The following is a 23652-nucleotide window of genomic DNA, read 5'->3' as shown; positions in this document are numbered from 1 at the left end:
TTCAACAGATAGCAAAACATTGCAAAGGATGAACCCAGGGGAGAACAGCCAGGGCTGTGATTCATCAAATCTAATATCTGTGCCATCATTTAGCATTTCTCACATTCAAGCACATCCAGAGCAAGCATAATTATACCATTCTTTTCACTGTCTATAGGATAAGTCTAGAAAGCTAGCGTAGATGTAGACATTTCCATCACAAATGCCTAAATTTGGACAGAAAAATCTTACCCACAAGTCTGCTTCCTGGAGTTCCAGAGTCCAGCTGAATGACCAGATTTACCAGCTTTTCAACTGGCTGTCAAAAAACCCACTGCCTTGATGTCAGTAATTTTTACCAATCTGCTGATTCCTAATTTTTGACCCATAATTTCCATGCACACCTCTGTCTTGTGAATTCCACTCTCCAGACAGCAGACTAGAGTAATACTTCAGTATCTTTTCCAGATCTTTTTTGAATAATCTGCATCTTGAAAAATCCACTGTTCTGTATGTAAATAATTTGAGATTTACTTGCACAGGTGCTTGGCTTGAAGCATTTCCCTCTGAATTGTGCAGCAGAAAATGGTCTGTCTCGAAACTCCTAATCCTGAATTTCTAAAGCAAAAATCAGGATACAACTTTCACTTTTTTTTTTCTTTGCCTTTCCAGTGGACAGCGTTCTCAACATGACATTGCCACACTAATTTCTAATATCCATGACAGACCCTGCTATGAACAATTATATTCAGTATTTGTTCAGCTCCATGAGCACTTATTTAAAAGGATACATCCATAAGAGAAATGATGTTTCGGCATGAAATGAGACTTAACTTCTTGAATTTGATGTTCTTTGCTGAAAAAGGACAATAATAAAAAAGAAATCATTGGGCAAATCTGCCTTTTATAATTCCATAATAGAAAACAGAATTTCATAAGCACTGATAGCTGGTTCTTAGGCCTCATGTGGAAGGACTTGTGCACTGGAACATGAAGACAGCCCACACTGTATGGAAATCACAATCCAGACAGAGGAGGTATGAACTGAAGACATAAAAGAAAATATTCTCTTTGTTTCTTGTTATACAAAGGGCCTGTGGCAGTGCCATGAACTATGTCCAGGTCTTACTAGTCCCACTCCCAGTCTCTCTAGAGCAGCGCAGTAGTGCAGTGTAGAACTAGCCTCATTGAAGTGACATGGGTCATGCTGGAGGCAAGGCAATCAAGTGCTTAGAACACAGACTAGATGTTTTTCCAGCTCTGCCCTGGCTGGAGGACACCATGCAAGATTAGTAACACAGCCTTTATTTTTCCATCTGTAAGGGAGCTTAAGGGCAGCTTTTATAAAGTTCCTTATGGCTCTTAACTGCATGCCACCGAGCAACAACAGAGATTGTCAGTACTTACTGTTTTTTAATACTTTATTTAGAACATATTCAAGTTCTTCTGCAGCTACTTCCATGTCCTGAAGTTTAAAAAAGAAAAAGAAAAAAAGACAAAAAAAAAAAAAAAAAAAGAAAGAAGCATCTGGTGCTTGAGCGTTTCTAGAATAAGATATATAAAAAACCTCAGAATATATCATCCCATTCACATGCACTTTATTGCACCTCAGGAAAAGAGAATCATGCAAAACCCAGAAAAGGCTAAAAATCAAAGAGTTAGCAAAATACAGAAGTGCTACTGTGCATGAGGCTGTCTGTAAACAATCTCAAGATGGAACCATTGATTCAAAGAGAAAGAAAAATGCAGCTGGACACTGAACCATATAGGCTCCCTCTGGACTTGAGTTCTAGTTCTGAACCTCCTGTTTGCTCAGTAGGAACCGTGTCCTTCTCTATCTAAGTATAAGGCATGGTGACATCTGGTGCCTAAATGACACACTACAGCTAAGCACACTGCCCCCAAAACGCAGTTTTTGCCTCACTTGGCCCTGGGAGGAGCAGAACTCTCTCCTCCTTTCTACGTGTTGTCATGACACACAAAGATTTTGCACTCACCTTTCCTGAGATCTGCTCAAATAGTGCCCGGAACTGTTTTTCTTCCTCTGTTTCTTGTGGACTTGGGGTTGGGTTTGGAGGCTGCAGTATCAATCACAACAAGAAACTGTATGAGAAACACGGTGTTTCTCCTGCACACAGTCCCTCTTTGCATCAGGGGGACCATAGTATATCTTACAAAAGGGTACGTGCTCTTGAGCATTGTTTGCTTTGACAGCAAACCTCAGGCCTTCCTAGCATCTAGCTTTCTGAGGGGAGTCTCATCCCTCATTTCCTTTTCCCGGATGATTACATAGTGTGCTATTGCTTTGGCTACTTCAAAGCCACAACCATCTGTACTGGAAAGTGCCTCTTGTCTCATCCCACCCCTGCACCACTCTGCTTTCACAGTCCTTGAACTACCTCGTTCAAGGAAGCTCTTTCCAGAAGCATCATCCAGGGACTTCTGGCCCCTCTCCATGGCAGCAGCTAGAGGAGGCTGCATCTCAGCACTTTACCCAGGGCCATTGCATGCCTATAAGCATTTTCAGTCAACTGAGAGCCTCAGTATCATTGCAGGGTGTAGAGCTCAGGATTCAGTCTGCCAATGAGACATGCAGCAGTGTCGGGCCATTGCTATAGCTGTGGTGACCATGCAAACAGAGAGCAATTCTTGTGCCAAACACTGGGGAAAAGGAAGGCAATCAACAGCATAGCAAACAATGAAAATAATTGAGCTTTGCTTTGTCTACGCAAAGAAGATAAAATATAGGTGATATTTAGCATGTTGTCACACTCTCAACACTGCTTGGTCACTTACATCTATTTTTTTTTTACCAAATGCCTGTTCCTCACTTTGTACTGCTCAGGTTTGGCTGCGTTCCTTTAATGATACTAGACAGATTTAGTTTGACAATGAACATGGCCCTGAGATCCTAGAAATGAAGGGGTACACTTGCTAGTTGGTCTCTGGAGAAGGTTTCTAAGAAAGAGATTCACATGGAATCATGGCTTAGCCTGTCTGCATAGGGATTCACACCACAGTCAGCAAATTAGTTGCAGGGAAACGCTAAAACAGGAGCTGACCTGGATTCAGCTGCAATTGGTGCTCAGCAGGCAGGTCAGGCCATTCAGGAATAAAAAGAATTTAATCGCTCCACTGGGCACACGCGTGTACCAAGCCTTTCCTTCCAAGCCCTGTGGATACTGGTAGGTTTGTATTCAAAACAAACGTAGGTCTGTGGAAATTCTATTGCCTCTTATTTTTTCCACAATAAACAGAATTTGAACAGATACGAAAGGCCACGTGCAACCCCATGCTAACTAAATTTGCACTTTCAGTGCATCTGTGGTAGCTGATAGCAGCCTCTGGTCTATCTGACTCTGCCTTGAAGCAGCTGCAGAAGTATAACAACTGTGATTTTGATTGTTATAGCTCTTTTACCATATTCAGCAGAACTGAATGCTTCAGTCACTCACACAAAGCTGGCAATTGTGGAACATTCCTGGGAAATGAACGTCTTTTAGCCAAAGACAGTAAAAGCAGTGTGAGCTGGCTTACACTGAGCTATCCTCTTGCTATTTTAACTCTGTAGACTTACCTCGGGGAGATCAATGGCAACATTTTCATCCAGATCCCTGGGGAAAACAAAACCTTATTCAGTATCTGAAGATGCTCAATGTCTGCTTGGGGTGGAAAGGGCACGAGCTTGCTCATTACATTTTCCAGAGGTGAAAGATAAAACTGCATTTTTTTCTTACTGAACTACTTATGTTTAGACAAAATTAATCAGAGAGATTTTTGCAAATTCAAATTTTGGCATGAGCCGTTATAACAGATTTTAAGCAGGACCCAGGAAGGGCATTGCCTCTGTGCATGCTGTCTGCAAAAGAATTAATCTTATTAATTGTGTACTTTTTTTCCTCAGTTTTTTTTTCAAACAGAATTGTCATGTGGGCAGACTTTGTGAGGAAACAAAGAGGAACCAAACACTATTGCAGCCATATATTACTGAACAGCAGCAGGCAGCTAGCAGTTTTTCCTTTCAAGCTTCCATTGGATTCACCATGACAAGCCATATTTCTCCACCTCCTACACTCCTCTCCAAAATAGCAAGATTTAGCAAAAATGGGCAAATGCATCTGCAGATGGATTTTTCCCAACCACTTTGAAAGCAACCAAGCAGATGAGCCTTGACCAAGATCAGCTTCACATTGGAGGGCATGCTGCAGGCCAAAAGCCCATTTTCAAACCTTTCCTTATTCTCCTTACTAAGCAAATAAAAATTGCAGAGATGCAAAAAGTCCTCAGGAGCTTCCCACTACAGGACTCTGTCATAGGTCTGGGCACCCAGCATCCAGACTCTTCCCAGGAGTTGGCAGCCCCATGCAGAGGAAAGCACCAAAAGGGCTGGTGCTTTCTGCTGACTTACTCAGTGATGGCCTTCTTCTCTGAAAAGATTCTCAGGCAGAAATCTGCCTCCTGGTGTGGCTCAAATGTGGTTGGAACAAGGATATAGTCACCTGGTGGCAGCTTGAATCTGTCAGACACTTCCCTTAAATTGATGTAGGTTTTGCTCCTGGCCTTGGATGCATGGTACCTGAAGAAGTCTTTGCTCAAGTGTTCATCTCCACCAGGGCTCTACAGGGGATTCAAGGCAGCACTGCATTGGCTGTGGTATACTGAAGGCTACCCCCACCCTCTTACCAGTCATGCACCAAACTCTGTGTGACACAATGCAACCCTGACTGTCACCCCCTTGCCCAAGCACTCACAGAACCTAGCTCATGGTTTTTGGCAAGGACCTGTCTTCTCCCACCCAGAAGACAGTCTAAGGGGACACTAGGACACTGCCTTCCTGCATAAACATTTCCTGTTATTAAAAATCACAATCCCAGGTGAGGTGTCACAGAGTAATGAGACTTCACGGTCCTCTTCTGGATGGAGAACATGCCTCAAAAGATTTTCTAATCCAAACTTCACACAGGGACAGGAATCATTGTGCATGATGAGCCCCAAGAAGCTCACAAGAAGCAACATCCCCTCTCTGAGAGCCAGGCAGGAGGATGACACAGTTACAGGGCTGAGTTTACCCTGGATACCCATGGGACTCCTAAATCCTCCTTTGTAAGGACTCCATCCTAACCAAATCAAAGTTCTCCATGGGGTTTGATGTAACCAAGAGGAGTATTTTAGGAGAAAAGGCCCTAAAAATATCTGATGATTGGCAGGATTACAAATGTGGAGAAAGATGCTAATATTGATGGTGTGGCTACTGCACTGTAAAAGCAATAGAGCACCTCATAAATGGAGTAGCCGATGCTTAGCATTTCAGCACCAAGCTTCCTGAGTTTACGGCGATCCTTTTGCATCAGTGCTGCTATGAACGTGCAGTCATCTTGACCATCATCTTTCTCTGTCAAATGCAGCTTGATTTGTGGATTTGTCCAGAAAGTGTCTGCCAACGTAAAGAACACCAGAACGTTTCTCGCCTCAGAATAATACCACAACCACAAAAAAAAAAAGAAAAAAGAAAAAAAAAAAAAGAAAAGAAAACAAAGAGGACAATTAAGCTGAGGTTTTGCTCAAAATTATTTTTTTCCATTAGTTGTCGTGCTTCTTTCCACTCAGCTCTGCAGAAAATTAGCCAAATCCTGAAGTCCTTCATGGAGGTGTACAAAAGATTTTAGGGCTGATATTTTATTAAGTTACCATGGTTTAAATAAAGCTGTCAGATGGGATTTTGTTCACATAGTTACAATGATTCCATAGTACTGCTGCCAATATGGAGTAACACAGTTCAGATCCACAATGCTACTTCAGAGCCACATAAACATGCCGGCTGAGCTGGATTTTTGTCTCATTTTACACTTACTGATGCATTTTAAGTGACTTATTTAGAGCTAGTACAGCTTGTACAAATGTAAGTGAGAGACAAATCAGATCCAACAAACTTGAGAGCAAAGAAAGCAGTTCCTTTACCCCAAGTCTCAAGTAGGACTGTATTTATACCTTTGGCTGGCTTCTACTAGCTGAGACTCAGCTGGCCTGTCCTATTTCCACAGTTGTAGCTCTAGGGTAACAGGAGAGGTGTCTGAGAGAGGTTAAGGGCTTCTGTGCCTGTTTTTCATTTTCAAAGCAGTGTCTACTTGCCTAGAAAATTTCTGCATCCTCCTGCAGTGGATCCCCGGACCCAGCTCCCCTCGTGGATGGTCACCTCCCACTTGTGGGCAGTGCTGTCTTCCAGGGCATCAGGAGTCAGGTTGCAGATCTCAACTTTATCAAAATGCACTTTGAAGTCTTCAAATTTCATCCTGAGTGAAAGACATGGGAATTAATGGACAACTATTCACTTCAGTGAAGGATGCCCAGACATGAACTTACACACGAGGGTCCCAGGGCCAGACTATCAGCTCACATGGATTTGAATAGCTCCAGTGGAGATAAGCTGGATGCCCACAGAGGAAGAAGATAGTTCTGTGGTGTGAAACACAAACAACCCTATTGTCATAGCCTGATTTTGACATTTCTTACACCTTTCTTTTTACACTGCTACTCCACCAATTTTATTCACTTACAGTTGAGTGTAAGATACAGTGAAGAGACACTGGCATAATACCTACTGTGGAAAGAAATACTTAATCAACTCTGTTCCCTGGACTTCCAGACCCTAATCCTGAGTTGCATTCATACTGACAGAGAACCAACCAAAGGATGGCAGGCACCCATATAGGAGCCAAGTTTGCCTACAGATCATCTGTGCATTCAACACCAGCCACATAGCAGCACTGCAAGTGACACACTGTGATGGATTAGCCAGGCTGTGGTACAGCTAGCCACACTGTCCACACTGCAGTTAAAATAATGTTTGGGCCTCTAGTAAGGTTCTCACCTTTTCCTCTATTATGGATGCCTGGGACTTTGTCTTAGCAAAAACATGCACCAAGCAGAGGGGCAAAAAGTATATTTGGACTTGAGTAAAGACACCAGTCAGCCCTTGAAGGTGATACAGATACTGTTGGAGTGTCACACAGATTGTAGTATATGCATTTTAAACCCAAGGTGAATACATACACATGATCACTGAAAGAGAAAAGTTACAGCCAAAATACAGTCACTTTTGAGTTTCTATGTTGGATTGGTCAAACCTAACCTACTCAGCATGCTAAGAAGCAGATAATTCATGGGATTTTAGCTAGCAAGTAAATTGGAAAAGAAATGACAAAGTTTCTGGCTGGGGAGCTGAATATTCAGGGCTGAGCAAATAGCCAAGAAAAGGGACAGCTGGAGGCAGGCATAGTGCATAGTGTGCAGTCCTGGGCAAAAGGACTGAGGAGAGAAACTGCTCCCTCCTGACACAAATTTCTGTAGCTATCCTTTTTCTCCTGTGATAATGCATAACAGCAAAAATGGAATAGAAGGAAAGTAAAAGCTCTTCAAGATCATATGTATATCTGTGCTAGCGGCAGATAGGACGCAGCTAGCAATCAGTGCAGCTCACTGAATAGATCATATTCCATTTTTCTGCTGTATAAGAAGTGGGTGTCTATGGTGTTAATAATTTACACCTGCTATGGACCATTTTACAACATTTTTTTCAGTGAGGGATGAAACAGTAGAACTTGCGTTCCTGGGATTTTTCCTCTTTCTTGTCAGCTCATATATATTGCTAGCCTTGCATGCCACAGGTTCTGTTGATTCTTACTATGATGCTCAATACACTATAGCAGGAGCAGTATAGAAAAATCTCTACCTCTAATTTCCTGGCCATTCTAGGCAATCTGGGGCTCTCTGGAAGCATGCTGCAAAGTAGATGAAGAAATTGCACTTTATGGATCAGAATTGGCTATTTTGACTTCTGTAGGGCTGTCCTATATTTCCACTCGTGAAGGCAAGAGAAGACTTCAACCCACTGATTTTAGAAGGGAAGAGACTAAGGCAAGTTAGAAGCTGATTTCTTAGTCAACAGTAGGATATCTTTTTCCTATCTGGTAGAATCATCATTTCATCTGCCCTGACAAGACAGATCTTTACTGCTTAAATACTGACAAAATACCTTTGGGACAGTTAATGAGGTAAGCAGGCCCCAAGCATGTTACCATGAAGATTTTCTTCAGCCCAAAGAACAGAAAGTTCAAAAGGACTTATGAGATGACTTTGCCCACCTTGGCTGCCTTATCCTGTGTACTACTTCCATAACTGCGCTGCCTTTTTAAACTGAGTGAAGCCACTGTGATGAAACAACACTTATCTTCCTTTAAATGTCCTGTAGCTTTTGGTCAATTTTCCCTTCCTAACCTTCCTGTTCTGCCTAGCGTGAAACCAAACGCAATACACGAGAACAAACAGGAGTATTTCCTCTTCTGCTTCTCTTGTTTCACTTTAACAAAAATGAGTCTGTGCATGAGAAATGACCATTGCTTTGCGTGCAGTCAGCACAAAAAATAAGCTGGTCCAAAACGTGGAGCACAATTACACAAGCTATTCAGGAATGCACAGTAGGTTTCTTGGACTTCCTGTCAGTTTGCAGACACATTGAGAAATAACATACAAAGAGAATACTTGTTGAGCTCCCCGACTGTATTACCTAACATTAGGTCTACTTCAGTAGAAACTGGTTGTCACCAACAAGAAAAGTGCCAGTGCACCTAATGTTATTTGCTAAGTACAATGATAATGTGCGTCACGGAGAACATGTTCTGAACTCTTGAAGAGCTAATTACTTTGCTACTCACTGTTTCTAGCAGCAGGTGTGAAAACACTTCACAAAGATCACTCCAGCTTTCCAGGGAGACAAGCCAAGTCACCACCAGAAGTCCTGGTGAACAGGCTGGCTGAAGGTCCCTAGCTACAGAAGTAATAGTAAAACTCCATCTCATCTAAACTGCATCAACAGTAGGAGCAAACTGGAAGCAGGGGAGAAGCAGCTCTCTTCATCTTGTTCCTCATCTGACCAGTGTCTTTAGGGATATACCACAATCATTAATCATGCAAAGTCTGTATACTTATCCTGATGGGGAAACCATCAAAGTGTGTCTTAGAAAGGGCAAACAGACAAACACTCGTTAGAGAAATACACAAAAGTCAAAAGGTATCAGGACAAATAAGTCTGATGGACTAGGTGGAAAGTTTACTGGTCTCAAACTTGTCTGACTGGTTTTGGAAGAATTTATTATATTTTATGTATGATTTTTGTCCACTTAACCCCTTCATGGAAAATTTCAGTCCCAGTGGCTTTTGTTTCTGCTCTCAGTGTCTGAGATGCTGTATGAAGAAGACAAATTGCCTGGGCATGCTGAATCTCATTCATTTTACTGACCTTCTGAGGATGTACTTAGTTATCAGTAGAAAAATAACTAAAAGTCATCAATATGTAAAAATGCTTAAGTAATGGATCAGTTACTGGTTCTACTTCCATCAGGAACTATCAAAGTGTAGGATAAACGATTTTATGTGACGAAATGCTCTTTGTCATCTTTCTTATATCACTTGTCAGGCCTAAAGTTAACTTGTGGGAAAGATTTGGAATACTGCTGCTGAATACCTTTCTAGATTTACCTCTGTGTAAATAAGCATCTGGACCCAGATAATGTGACCAGACACACTGTCAGTAGAGCATGGCATGGCTGACATGGGGTAGGGTGGGAGAGGGAATCTTGTGCAAGTCAGCCATCTGCTCTGTCTGAGATAGTGAATTTGGCATGAAGAACACTTCACACTTCTAAAGAAATTGCTACCACATTTTTTTCCCCCTTTCTTTTCTTAAATCTTTTCTTAAATCTTTCCATCGTTTCACACATATTCTGGTGTTCTTGTACTTTCTGTAACATAGCATTGCTTCTAAGCCCTCCCTTCTCTACCAGTGTATGACTAACAACAGCCCTGAAGGCATTTCATAGCTAATACAGTGCAGAACAATGCTCCCTTGTGTGCTTGTGTTCCTGTAAAGGTTTAAAGGATATTACAGCCATGGGAGACACATAGTATTTGAAATATGCTAATATCATTAACTAAACTGATATTTAAAACACTTTTTGTTAATAAAATACACATGTACTCATATGAAACATGAAGTACCTGCTCTCTCCTAGGAGGAAACTGAGCATTTGATCACTCACATTTCTTCCTTATCACTCATTTTGATCACTTGTGCCTTGATTTCTGACCGGAGTCACACTCGAACCCTGTGGCTTACCAGAACTCTCCATCATCCAGTGCTGTCTGAGCCAAGCGCTTCTGTTCCGATGGGCTGACCAAACGCCACTCTAGAGAGCTGCAAGAAAATAAGATATACTGTGAATAATAGAATATTCTGAGTTGCAAGGGGATCTACACAGATCACAAATCCAACTCTGTCATCAAGTCCAACTCCAGTAGTTGAATACAACTCCAGCAGAGTATATGGCATTTAATTTCTCCTCACTCAGAACAATTGGCTGGACACATCAGCAAGCTGCTGTTCTCCCAGATATGTTTTCTTTGAGCAGCACACACACAAATATGGATGCCTTTAAAAGATTTCCTGAACCCTACTACCATTTCACCTAGTGGCATAGACTCAGCTAACGTATCTGGAAGCAGGACTGGGTCAAAGATCCCCAGACTTCCCCGAGATCATCCTTCCTGAACTATTCTTTGCACTCAGCACTGGGACTGCTGCCAGGCATTGGAGCTAGGTAAAATGTGGTAGTCAGTAAACAACAAGATTTTTGTAAGTCACAGTCCTCCTTAAAATCTATTTTTCATCCGTAGACAGACATTTCAACAGAGTTGACTTAATGGGAACCAAATAGGCTCCTTACCCTGTACAGAGAGATTTGCTGAAGTAGCTGGGTTGCAGATAAAATCCTTGCCTCCATTTTATTTATCTTTACATCTCTAGCTGCAGCAGATCAAAACCAAACAAAAATCTACTAAAACTTTTATTAAAAACTAGGAAATGCCCTAGTGCATTTCCAATCTGATAGCATGCATAGGGCACCTCTTGTGAGGTTTTCAATTCCAGCAATCATTGCAAAAAGTTAATGCAGACTACTGCATTGACCTGGGAGACACTCTGCCTTAGCAAAACTTTGCTCTGACATCTTGAGTCCCAGAAATCCTCCAAAGTGCAGAATCAGAGCTCTGCTTTACAGGGACAGCATTTTCAATATATAACCTGAATTGTCAGATGCTTGTCCCAGTCTGAACCTCTCTGTTCTTTTGAGATTTCATCACTCATTGTATGTGCGTGCCAATTATCCACATTTTTCATATAAAACAAAGAATTTGAGATTATGCAAAAATATTTCATTGATTTGCATTCAAAGGAATGTTAGAGAGGACTAGAGGTCTCAGCAATTTTGAAGGCCCAGCCAGGTTATGGCTCCTCTCTGTGACATCTGTGTGAACAAGAAAAAGCTCAATAGAAGAAAAAGAAATAAAAAGGAAGTGAGATTTATATGTGTAAGAATAAATTGGAAAACTGTTTGTTGGAGGGGAGATGTGTTATTTTTTTTTTTTACTATATGCTTTTTTCTTTTTTGTATTATTTGCACTTCATTTACTTTTAGTAGTAGAAGCAGACTGCTTTTCAGACCAATCCTACTGTGTTTTTGTGTCTTCCCACAGCTCTGAATGGCACCACAAGGAGAGAGTCTCATCTAACTATCTTATCGTAGAATCATCATAGAGTCATTTGAGTTTGAAGGGACTTTTAAAGGTCATCTAGTTCAACTCCACTGCAATGAAGAGGGTTTACCTACCAGCCTGACCTTGAACATCTCTAAGGACTGGACACCCACCACCTCTTTGGTCAACCTGTCCCAGTGCTTTACCAACCTTATCATAAGAAAAAAATTTTTCTTATGTCCAATCTAAATCTCACGTGAAGGTGACCTATTCTAAAATCACTTAAAACCTGTAATTCTGGGGAGTGTCTTAAAATTCACTTATCCTATTTATATTAATGTATGACTTTTGCTAATACTGTGTTTTAGGGGCTAAACAATCTGGACAGTGTCCCATTAATTGAGCAGCCCTGAAAATATTGAAGATGACAGCCAGTGTGACAGTAATATTGTTAAGCATATGCAAATCCTTAATTTAATTATCTGTGAAATTACTGCATCTACAGAAAGCTAGATGTAGAGCAGCAGATTGATTTTTTGCATGGTGAGTGTATATGGTACAGTTCACGCACTTATCACTCCAAGGCCCGTTCCACTCCACTTGTCCCCAGGGGTTCCTTATTCTTATGAGCTGCACTTTCTGGCCCTGATAGCTCACCTGCAGTAGAAGGAAGCAGAGAAAATATTGAGTGTCATTAGCTAGGGAGCAGGACTTCTCCAGCATGCATAGGTTGGACAAGTTGGTGTAACAGGCATGCTAAAGGTGCACTGCTACAGGAGATGTGGGAGGGAAAGATGGATGGGAGTTTGGATAAATCCCCCAGGATAATTCCTTCCATCTCTTAAGGGTAGTAGGCACTCTTCTGTCTTTTGACCAAACTTCTCCTTGCCCTGCACTGCTGACAAAAGCCAGAGGGAACGTACCTCATCAATGCCAGTTACAGAGTAAGCATGGCCCTTTATGAGGCCAAAGGGTGTCCTGGCTTCTGACTCGGCAGCACTGCTGGTCTGAAATATGGAAAACAATGTGAATATATCTCTTTTCATGGTGAGACTGCAAGCAGTGCCACTTGGTCCCTTCCAAGAATCAGATGGAAGACCAGATGTTAAACAGCATTGTAAACAGGCAGTTTGTCTTTCTGCTCCATGCAGGCAGTGATTGTGCAATGGTTCCCTCTGAAAGGGAACTCCTTAGAGCTGTGTGATTTTCTTTTTTGGAGCATTGTGCACTCTGAGGAAAACAAGGTGATTCCAGCCAGGAAATAAAGTTCACTCTTCCCAAGTGCTCATATTAATGTCATTACTGCCTTAAATACCATAGCCATCATCTAATGAAATGTGCTGAATCTTTTTTTCTTTTAAACTTTTAAACTAGGGATTACACTAATATTACATATTTATCATTTCATAGCTATTATTTGCAGAGTCCAGTGCATATCCAGTGCATATTTTTACATACAGAAACGATAAAACTAAGCTGAGAAAATCAGAACCCATTTCTTACTCACATCAATAGAGCAGCCCACCATTGATGATCTTTTCAGAGCTTTCTCTAGGATTTCATAGAAATTGTCAGGAGCTTTTTTAACCTCATACATTTCTCCCACTCCCCCAGTGAAATCTTCCATGGCTTCTATTGTACTGCCTCCTTTCAGAGCCTCATAGCTGCCATTCAGCCTGGAAAACACATTAACGTGAAACATGCTTTCAAAACTTTGAAGATATCCATGTGTGAGAGCTTTCTCACATGAGTATAAAATCACAGCAAGGGCACTCAGCTCAAGAAAAGTGTCCCAGAACGCACCCAGGAGATATGTGAGGTGTATTGGGAACCTCCTACTTTCCTTGTTCTTTCCTTTTTAATTCATTTGATCCTCCATACCTCAAAGCCTGGGGCTTTTCTTTTGTTAGTGCCAGTCATCAGGTTGGCAGGGGCTGATATCTTTGCATTATCAGTGGCTTGCTACCTCCCAAATCAGTTAAAAATCTAGAGTTAGACAGAACCATCATTTGAGTACCAGCAGTGACACAAATGGTAAGATTCAGGCTTTGATCCAGCTCTACTGCTGTAATGTCAGATTGTATCTAACGATCTGATGGAAAATGGATGAGCTCAAAAAGAATAGACATAATATCTTTAGATCAGGGCAGCAGCAAATAATAATAAGAAGAAGAAAAACAGGATAGAAGCTATTAGCTTGAATTGTGTATAGTGTATGTACAAATAATGAACTGTGAATGTACAGTGTGGTATACCAGACTTACTTGGCATAGGCTTTCTCTAGTAAAGCACTCCAAAATTCATTGTGTTCAGCTGAATGTACGAATACCAACCGGTCTTTGAAGGTGGGCAATCGATCATCAATCACAACATCCAGCCACTCATTGTGCTGCCAAAACTATTTAGAAAGGATGGAACGTGAATTTGTTGCCAGCATGTCATTTCCTGAGCATAAGAATTTGGTGTTCCAGTGCTTCTAAGTGTAAGTTAGTGCCAATCAAAGGCTTTCTCAGAAGTCAAAGATAAACCATCTACGCCTACTAAGCCATGCTATGTTGGTCTGGAGGAAGGACACAGCTCAACTCTTGATTCATCTTTAACGCCTTATATCCTAAGAGAGATTAGGGGGGAAAGCGAGAAATATAAAGCCATATTTCTCTTCACAGAGACTGGCTGTGTATATTTCTGTAAGAGGCTGTTCTTCAAAATGCAGACAGCAGAGTGAGTTCAGCAATCTCACTTTTTGTCAAGTTTCCTCTGGAATAAGTGACAGCCCCACCACAAAGCAAACCACAACATGCAACAATCAACTGACCAGAAATGTTGTCACGCTGTGCCAGATGTTCATCTTACCTGGAAGTGAAATATCCCAGCATAACCTGGCCCAAAATTTTGATCCAATGGCACTACTCTTGCTAGTGTTTTCTCATTCAGCGTTAGAGAAGCTATGGCTGCTAATAGCCAGCAGTCACCTGTGAATTGAGAAGGGGGAAGAAAAAGCTTCATTTTCTTCCATTTGAGAGGAAAAGAAGGTGTTGTGGGGATGAGGGGAGATGTTGTCACAGACAGCTGCCATCCCCATTGAAAAGTGATCCTGTGTGTCCCCAGAAAGTATGACCAACAAGTGCAGTTGGGAAGTGCTAGGGGATGAAAAGCTCCTTTGGGCTCCCAGTACACTTGCATGGTGATCCTCCCTTGGCCTTGAATCCCACTGCACCAGAATGATCCTTGGCAAAGATGGAAGCATGCTACCAACGAGGTGGTTGTGGGCAACGTCAGCATGGGAGGTGACTCCAGCCTGACTGCTCCTATCAGTTCAGGTGGGACAACATCCCATCACTTGTGAAGATACACATACTGCTCTACACAGACTGCAGAAGAATCACTCACCAAGATCCCCTTGGCAAATGTCAGTTCTTGTGGCTCCTCCAAGGATAAACTTGGGATCTTTGACGATCTCCTGGAAGAGTGGGAGTGAGACACAGAATGACTGAAACCATGCCAGGAAATATCGCTGTCACACTGAGCCCAGATGCGTGGCACTCTGCACATGAACCATGTTTTCCTGAGCAGTGTAGCCACCACAAAGAACTAGATGGGGAATCCTTGCTAATTAATTGTAATGTAGAGCAATTAAAGAATTAGCTATCCTCATTTCTTCCTAATGAGTTGGCTGTTAATGAAAGGCTGGCATTCTTTGTTCACCCATAGGCAATTGTTAAAACATAGCACATCCTGGTCCAGAATCCCAAAATTAAGCTACAAGCCTGGTTAATGCTTGCTTTTTTTCCCCAGCAGCTGAAAAAGAAACCCTAGAATTGGCAATTTACTTCAAACACAGTATTATGTCTTGTATTTATCTGCACATAACATGGCCTTACGGTTATGAAACACTGTATATTCTATTTCCTTCTCAAATAAGGAAATAAAAAAGTAGACTCCAGGCTTGTTTGTTTATAGAGCTGGTTTTTAGGAGTTGTTTTTTAACACTACACACCCTTGTGTTCTCAGATGTTGGAGGGAGTATATGATCAAGATGGCATTAAAGTAATTCTCAAGTATCTCAGCAGGATAGAAAAATTAAAGTGCTAAATCCACAAAAGTGGCAAAACCCCCCTTCCCTCCCCTTTCCAATGAACTGTAAATTGTATTGAACTGAATAGGAAAGAGAGGAGGATAACGTGTAATATACTACTGGAAGAATTCTCCTGTAATTAATCAGATTTCCTGGATATCCTACTGCAGATCTGTTGCATGAAATTCTTTTATTTAACCATCAGTTTGCTAAAAAAGGTAAACTAAAGAAGAAGGAAAAACAGCAGAGCTCATTCAGGCATTTAACCTGTGCCGTTGTCCATAAGGAAATTGGGTTACTCTTGGTTCATGTCAGTGCATTTTGTGAGGCCATCAGGGTAGGATACAGATAGTTTTGTTCAGCTTCCTGCACTTACTCATGAAGCATCTGCCACTGGCTACTGCTGCAGCCTGGGCTGTGACCCAGTTAATCCCTACTGCTGTTCTCATCTTCGGCAGCAAAGCCTGGGCATGCCCCAAATGTGCAGCCTGACTTTTTGGTCTGTCAGGTCATGCAGTGCTTTGCAAGGATTTGCAGATGGTAATGGACTAGTACTGATGCTGAAGGGAACAGTGGATTTACTAGACAGAGTAGCTGGCTGTTTGCAGATATCATGCCTGAGAGTTCAGCTAAGATGCACACAACTTGCATCATGTCTAAACATTTTTAAACCAAAAGCACAGGTGTGTTTTCTGGACAGTCAGAGCAGGTTTACTGCAGCAGCAGAGGTACAAAAAGAGCATGCTGTGTGTCATTCCAAAAAATGGCATCCCGCAAGCATTGTCTAGTGAGCCAAGCCAAGGCATGCCAGTGCCTCTTTTTCATTTCCTCATGCCTTTTCAGTACATTTTGTTGTAATCATCCACTTCCTGTGAGGTGGCTGTGCCCAGAAGACATGACCAGCATTACAGCAAACCATGTAGCTCATCACATCAGCCACCTCCCTGCTTATAAGAGCAAGTTAGCCATGACTTATCTGTTGATGAGTAAGCTTCTCTTGGCAAAGCCACCCTCCTATGGGCGGCTTGTGCTGATCCACACAGCCTGTCTCCATATTGCTGAAAGCCTTTATGCAGGTCAAAACTCTCTTGTGGACCGGACAAACAGGAGGGAAGTGGTCAAAACTCTCTTGTGGACCAGACAAACAGGAGGGAAGAGAGGAACATCGGCAGACCACTGATGAATGTGTTTGAAATGAACCTGGCTATAGCAGCTTAAGCTTTCTGCTTTGGATGTCCATGGCTCAGAGCCCACAGCACTGCTCTAAGGCAATGGCTATCCTGAATCCTCTTCAAAGTTCACATATAAGACACACAGTGGGTGACCCAGTTTTTCAGAGAAAATACACATCCCTGTCCAACATGTAACAGGGACTCTCCCATAGCACCTGGAGCATGGCAGATCACCAACTCTATTCCATCCTTGCCAGAGTGCTATGATAAGGGTGAAAATGATCCAGGTGCTATACCTATGCATGAGCTTACCTGGCTGTCACTAGCTGATAAGTGGCCTTCTGTGACTTCAGTGTTGGAGAGAGTGGTCTTTAGAGAAAAGGGGCAAGTCACTCTATTTGGACAACAATCCTCACTGCCTACTGCCAGTTTTAGCTACTGAGGCACACACCTGCAGAAGCCAATGAGCCAATTCTAACAGCTGAGGAGAAGAAAGAATCACTTAGATGGCTGAGGATTCTCACACACAGCCACAGAAGAAGAAAGCAACACCTACGTAGCCAGTGCCACAGAGGCAACATTTGGGCAGGAAGCTGGTTGCATATTTTGTTTGCCTTTGCTGTGGAGGAGGTGGTGGTGAGGTTATATCCCCAGTGTACCTGGCACAGAGAAACCAAACAGCACCTCCCTATCACCTGGCCCACCTGCTTGTTAAATACAGCCAGTCATGTGTGGATGGGATGGGAGTGATAAAAGCACAGTTCATTGCCTTTAGTATCGTGATGGCTGATAATGTAGCTGATCTTTAAGAACATGCCTTATTTTAGCACCAGTGCTCCCGGGGAACGTGATTCTCACAGCAAGAACTGCATTTAGCAGTTACCAAGAAACTCTGTGTTAGCAGAGATACTGACAAACACTGACACAGACATAAATGCTGCTGAGCATTGTGAGTCTTTCATAGCTCATTGCCTATTACACAGCTCTACAGCTAACTAATAAGAAAATGTTTTCAATCTCTGTATCTAAAGCAAACATAAATGAAAATCAATGAAAAGGGATTTAAAGGACTTTGAATGGATTTGTGTCACGTTCTCTGCTACACAAAAGAAAACCAAGCACTGCATTTTATGAGTGGAAGTTATAAAAATATTCTTAAAGGAATTTTCAGTCTGGGTAGTACATAAATTTTAATCAGTTCATTCAGATCATTAAAGGACAAAGCCCAAAATTAGGCCCTGCGTTCATGCACAGCAGATAGCAATTCAAGGTTTGGCCTCCAGAAGGGTGTTGCCTAGAAGCAGGGCAGGGCAATGCTCAGGGAAATGAAAAGAGGCACCTGTACCTCTCCTGCTGTCTATGTTTCTTTGGAGTTACTGGAAGATAAATGGCATCGCTTGGGTCTCTGTCACGTATTGGAGATACATGGAGATCTAAGAAAAGCTGAGGCTGTTTACTGGGACCTTATTTTTTGTTATTATATTTCTCTGTCTGTTTCTCTGTCAGACCAGTGGCTGTTTATATTAGGATAATTTCCTTATTAATTTCCCCTATAGACCATGGGTAAAACATATTTGACTTCCTTTTCTGGTTTTTCATTCTTCATCTTTGCCATCCATCAACAACATCCATACTTAATCTTAATGTAGATGAAGTTAAAACTGATATTGTGCCACCCCCTCTAGTTACATTTATGTTCTGGGTTTCTAAACATTTTAGGAATAGGTCACCTTGAGGTGAGATTTAGATTGGACATAAGAAAAAGAATTTTCTTATGATAAGGTTGATAAAGCACTGGGACAGGTTGACCAAAGACGTGGTGGGTGTCCAGTCCTTGGAGACGTTCAAGGTCAGGCTGGTAGGCAAGTCTCTAGCTTTCCCAGACACTGAGCTATTAGAAATAAATGACAGATATACCAGTTTAACAGTTGAATTCAGATATGAATTAACAAGGGAAGAGAAGGAGCAATGAGAAAACCATAATTTAGTCTTAATATTATTCTGAAATTTACCAAACTAAACTGCTAAATATCTTTCTGACTCTCGGAACACTTAAGATTTATGTAGAAATCTGGATGTTCCCCTGGTGCAGCTCACTGCAGTTGAAGACTTATGGGCTTAGAGTGGCTGAAGGTCCGGTTTCACATCATGTACAAAGGTCTATGCACATGAAAATAAGGAGAAAGGCTTTATTCCCATTTCTGAACTATATCAAGGTGCAGATGTGAGGATTAACATTATTTTGCCTTGCAATTACCTGCATGCATTGTGCTACGCTACGCTTCAGTGGAGCCACTGTAAAACACTGGTAGGCAACGCAGTCACAAAGAAGCAATTTGAGCTCTGATACCTACATGTGGTGCTTTTGGGCTCACACTGCCAAGGCACACAGCTTGGCTAGCTGAGCTGTGATACCAACCTGGCACCTGCTCCAGGCTCATACCCCACCCGCAAAACGCTAACTCAAAATGATGTTACAGTGATTGTATTCACTGCTGTAAGTATATATAAGTATAAACATAATTATAATGTAAATATTTATACTTGTAAGTGTATAAATATACTGATGGCTAATAGAGATGAAAATAATTCAGCTTAAATGCTGAGGAGTTAGAGGAGATTTTAACCTTGTTTTTTGGGTCCTCAAAGTGTCCCCTGAGCTGTATCTCTTGCTGTGCTGCTCTCAGAAGTTCAATTTTATTATTATTATTTTTTTTTTGCATGGTGGAAATTGGAGCGTAAAGGCAGAGACTGTATCAGGTGACTTATTCATCATAGAAAAATTTCCACTTCAGCTTACAAACACCCAGAAACTGAGAGCAGTAAGTACAACGGGCAGACCACCCTCTTCTGTCCTGGAGTACCACATACAGGGACACAGAAGCTCTCAGCTGCTACCAGTCACACCTTGGAGGAAGGCAGCTCACATCTCCAGCCTGCTCCTGGGGGCAGCCCACAGCCTACCTGTCTTTCAAGGCGATATCAGGCAAGACGGCATCAGTGCCATTGGAACCATCTCTTGGTTTTCATAGCTGAAACTTGTTGAGGAGTAATGGCTTTAATAACACTGCAGAGGCACTCCATTAGCTATCAGACACTAAGGCATTTGAATGATTCTCGTGGATTAAGTGAAGATAAAATATAAACCCAGCTTTAAGCTTCTTTTGTTCTTTGTCACTCATTATCACTATCGACAAAGGTAAGCTATCTACTAAGTGAGAAGCTTTCAGACTATGAAGGAAAAGAGAATAAATGTCAAGCATTAGCAAAGACATGAAATTAGCAACAAATTTTCTGTGGCCACTAGTTAAACTTGGGAACCTGGGGTGATGATGGGTTTGTGATCTGAGAGCATGTGACTGGTGAAGCTTCAGGCTATCACTGTGTTATTAATGACTGTTATGCAAGATGCATTAGGAGATACTCATTGAGCCCTTGGCTACTGCAGAATGCTCAGTGACTGTCATATGTGTTTCATGAAGGAAGCATCTCTCATTTTTAAAAGTGAAAAGTTTTGTTGTTTTTTTTTTTTTCTTCCTGTTTAGCCTTAATTATGTATTTCGTCCATTAAGAACACTTGTTGTTTAGTTATCAAATCACCATGATGCATTTTACCTTTAATTCCTTGCATGCCCTCTCATTTTCATCTTTACACTACTTTTGTTTAGCAATAATGTAGGAGAGAAGTCTGATTAGAAATTGTTTATGCATTTACATAAATATGGGCACATTAAGTGTGGCTGCACATTAAGCTACAGGAGGCAGAAGAAAAACTACATACAATATTTAAAATGGATAAACCGAAGGCCTTCAGATGAGCAAGGGAAAATGGACAAATTATAGGATTTTCAGGACAGTCTAAAAAATTGTGAGCTTCAGAAACACTTGCAATGTTTTAGGAAATATTTTAGCAATTACAACAGCATCCCTACCCTTCCACTCCCCTCTGCAGTTATAAGCCAGCAACATGCAGATCTGCTGGGCAAAACCTTCCAGCTCTGCTTCTTGCCAAGAGGACAAGACCTCACAAAAGCACCCCAAGCAGCCATCACGTTTCACTGCTGGATGTAGCAGCGATCCCATAGAACAGTGGGGTGAGTGGACATTGCGTACTCACCCCAGGCCTCTTCCAGAGGAAGGCAATCGGTGGCTTTTCACTGAAGAAGAGGGAGGCATTATTGGCGGGGAAGTCAGGGTCCTCAAAGAGGCAGCCACTGCGCAGGCACTCCTGCTTCAGCTCCTGGTAGCCCTTCCCTGAGCTGTGGGTGGCACGTGCCTCCTGTGGCAGCGGTGGTGGCCTTGGCTTTGAGTCGTGGAGGAGGTAGGGCATGGCTCCCAACAGGGAGAAGTGCAGTGGGCTGAGGTCTAGCAGAACAGGGCACAAGGGGAGAAATGAGCAGGAGCAGCTCCGAACAGCACGAGAGATGATGAACACCCTGAAAGCAAACAAGGAGGGAAAGCGTCTGGCCTGGCCACACCAGCTGCTGGGGTGGAAGCGGGAAGGTGGTGCCAGACCCTCCCTGGGGCAGGGCTGCTGTGCCCACCCGGTGGCAATGGGCCCACCCGGGGCCTGGCACCACTCCCAGCTGCCCCAATGAGGATGTGGGGATGGGCAGGAGGTGGCTGATGACTTCAAGGTATGCAGCTCCTGAGGAAAGCCCTCGTGGCAGCGAGCCACTGGAGTGAAACTGGAGCTGCAGGAGGGTGTAGCCTCGGCAGGCACTGCAAGCTCGCTCTTTTCATCCTGCACCAGAGAAAAACATGCCCAATGGTGAGGCTGTCTCTGCGGCCAGGTGTTGACCATGTAGAAGGACACCAGGGCTGAGATGCACAAGGGCTGGCTCCATGTTTGAGGTGGTGGAAGCTGATGCAGAGAGCTCAGAGCTGGGCAGGTAGCAGGAGATTTTAACTAAGTGAGGGATCCTATTGGACCGTGCATTTAAGTAGTTCCATGTCCTCTGTAACACAGGATTTTAAAACCAGACACACGCCTACTTGCCGCTGAGTTCAGGGTTTCATAACCTTGTTCATATCCTGTTGTGCTTTTGCTGCCAGCCACATCACATCTCACATTAGACAGCAAAACATTGTCCTAGAGAGGATGCCAGTACGGAGGATGATCTGAAGAAATAATGGCAAGGTTTCAGAGACAAACAGGCATGGATACTCCTCTATGCTTTGAAAGGCAAGAGATGCCACCCTCTCAGAACAAATTACAGTTCCTGTAATACAAAACACAGCCCTGAGTACAAACGCTGCTCAGCCTCCCTTTTCTTTAATTGGCCCTTTGGTAGACCAGTCAGAGCTTGCTGTCAGAGATGATTTATAGAGAGCAATTAGGTGAAACAGAATTAATTCCTTTCTGTTCTGCTATTTTTCACAGCAGTGCTGTGAGCAAAGCTTTCTCAGAGTGTATATTCCCATGTTTAGTACCCATAATTGTACCCATTGTTGATGTCTGCAGGCTCCCTCCTGAGGCCAAGTTGTCCAAGAATATAGGTGCTGTTCAAATGTGTGAGCAGAGCCAGGTCTTGTACTCCAAATGTGGCAATCATTTGACCAAACTTTGGGTGTGCAGAGCAGATCCCAAACTACACATCTATGCTTTTTCTACAGTCAGTGCAGAAGAGCTGTGCCTCCAGCAAGTGATTCATTGTGTCCTCATTCGTAAGACCTCTCTGGAAATGACCGTGTCTTTTGACCGCCTGGAGGTGAAGCCTCATGGCCTATCTTAGAGTAGCTACTCAGCTATTAAATGTGTATCAAGTGAGATGAATCTCAGCTAAAAGTCTAAGATAGGCAAAGGGCATGAATGCCAACATGAGCCTTAGGGATGCGATGTACCCAGTGTACCACATTCAGACAGTGGTTAAAACGGGAATGTTCTTTAGCCCACACAGAGATGCTGTGGATTAGGCTTGTTTTCACATACCAAACTAACATGAAGATTGGAGTAAGAAATGTGCAGCACCCTGGACACAGCTATAGTGTGCTGAGCTTTGAGGGGTGCTCTTGCTGCTGAAGGGGAATTGATAGAGTTTATCTCCTATGTGTATACTTTGGTGCATCACAAGGGATGTTTTCACACTGCAGCAATTCACTCAGAGGGTAGGGACAGTCCTTCCCACCTCCTCCCCTCCACCCCCCCCAGCATGAAGCTTCAAGTCACAATGCTGCATGAAATGTCTTATCTCTGAGATCTCAGCCTCACTTCAAGTCTGCCTGAAAATGGCCTAAAGAGATGATGCCTGGGGAAGGCAGATGGTAAGCCTCATCCCAGAAGGCATTCAGGGCCAGGCTGGATGTGGCTCTGGGCAGCCTGATCTAGTGGTTGGCAACCCTGCCCACAGCAGGGGGGTTGAAACTAGATGATCTTTGAGGTTCTTTTCAACCCAGACCATTCTATGATTCTATGATAACTCTGTGAAAGAGACAAATGAGCAGAAAATGCTCTCAAAAACATTTCAGTTCCCAGATTTCTACATCACTTTATATCTCACTAGCCATGCTGAAGTGTTTTACAAGAAAAGGGTCTTCAAGCAGTTTTGCTCTTTAACACGAAGTCCCCTTTTAAAGCAAAGAGAAGTACATTTTTCTCCTGAAACAGCTCTTGTTAGTATTGCCACTTTGTGCTGTCTGCAAGCCCTCAGGTGTGGTTACAGGCTGGGGGAAAGTGAAACATTTGCATCTTATATCAGGTAGGATACTGCAGTAAATTGTGGCTTTCTAACAGGTAAAGAGTGGATCAAAGAAATTGATACCATCTCTCTATGAATGACATTGGTTGGTCTTTTCATTCATTGGGGCAATTATTTGTGTTAGATTTATGTATAGTAGGGA

The 23652-nt window shown here is 42.6% G+C and overlaps 1 protein-coding gene across 1 annotated transcript in view; it reads right to left on the bottom strand.

Moving 5' to 3' along the window:
• CAPN9 (calpain 9) overlaps nt 1-22068 on the bottom strand; it is a 28562-nt gene extending 6494 nt beyond the window's left edge. The window contains exons 1-15 of the mRNA XM_031613647.2: nt 20930-22068; nt 14956-15025; nt 14419-14537; nt 13830-13963; nt 13073-13241; nt 12489-12572; nt 12137-12222; nt 10151-10228; nt 6109-6269; nt 5256-5413; nt 4388-4596; nt 3557-3593; nt 1977-2057; nt 1387-1444; nt 771-835 (exon numbers count right to left, since the gene is read on the bottom strand). Coding sequence (XP_031469507.2) covers nt 771-835; nt 1387-1444; nt 1977-2057; nt 3557-3593; nt 4388-4596; nt 5256-5413; nt 6109-6269; nt 10151-10228; nt 12137-12222; nt 12489-12572; nt 13073-13241; nt 13830-13963; nt 14419-14537; nt 14956-15025; nt 20930-21616 — 2196 coding nt within the window. The 5' untranslated portion in view covers nt 21617-22068. The remainder of the gene's footprint in view (nt 1-770; nt 836-1386; nt 1445-1976; nt 2058-3556; nt 3594-4387; nt 4597-5255; nt 5414-6108; nt 6270-10150; nt 10229-12136; nt 12223-12488; nt 12573-13072; nt 13242-13829; nt 13964-14418; nt 14538-14955; nt 15026-20929) is intronic.
• Between the last annotated feature and the right edge of the window lie 1584 nt (nt 22069-23652).

The sequence above is a fragment of the Phasianus colchicus genome, chromosome 2 (assembly GCF_987193195.1).
Source record: "Phasianus colchicus chromosome 2, bPhaCol1.hap1.1, whole genome shotgun sequence".
In the NCBI taxonomy this organism is placed as follows: domain Eukaryota; kingdom Metazoa; phylum Chordata; class Aves; order Galliformes; family Phasianidae; genus Phasianus; species Phasianus colchicus.
This window is presented reverse-complemented; position numbering and strand designations above follow the sequence as displayed.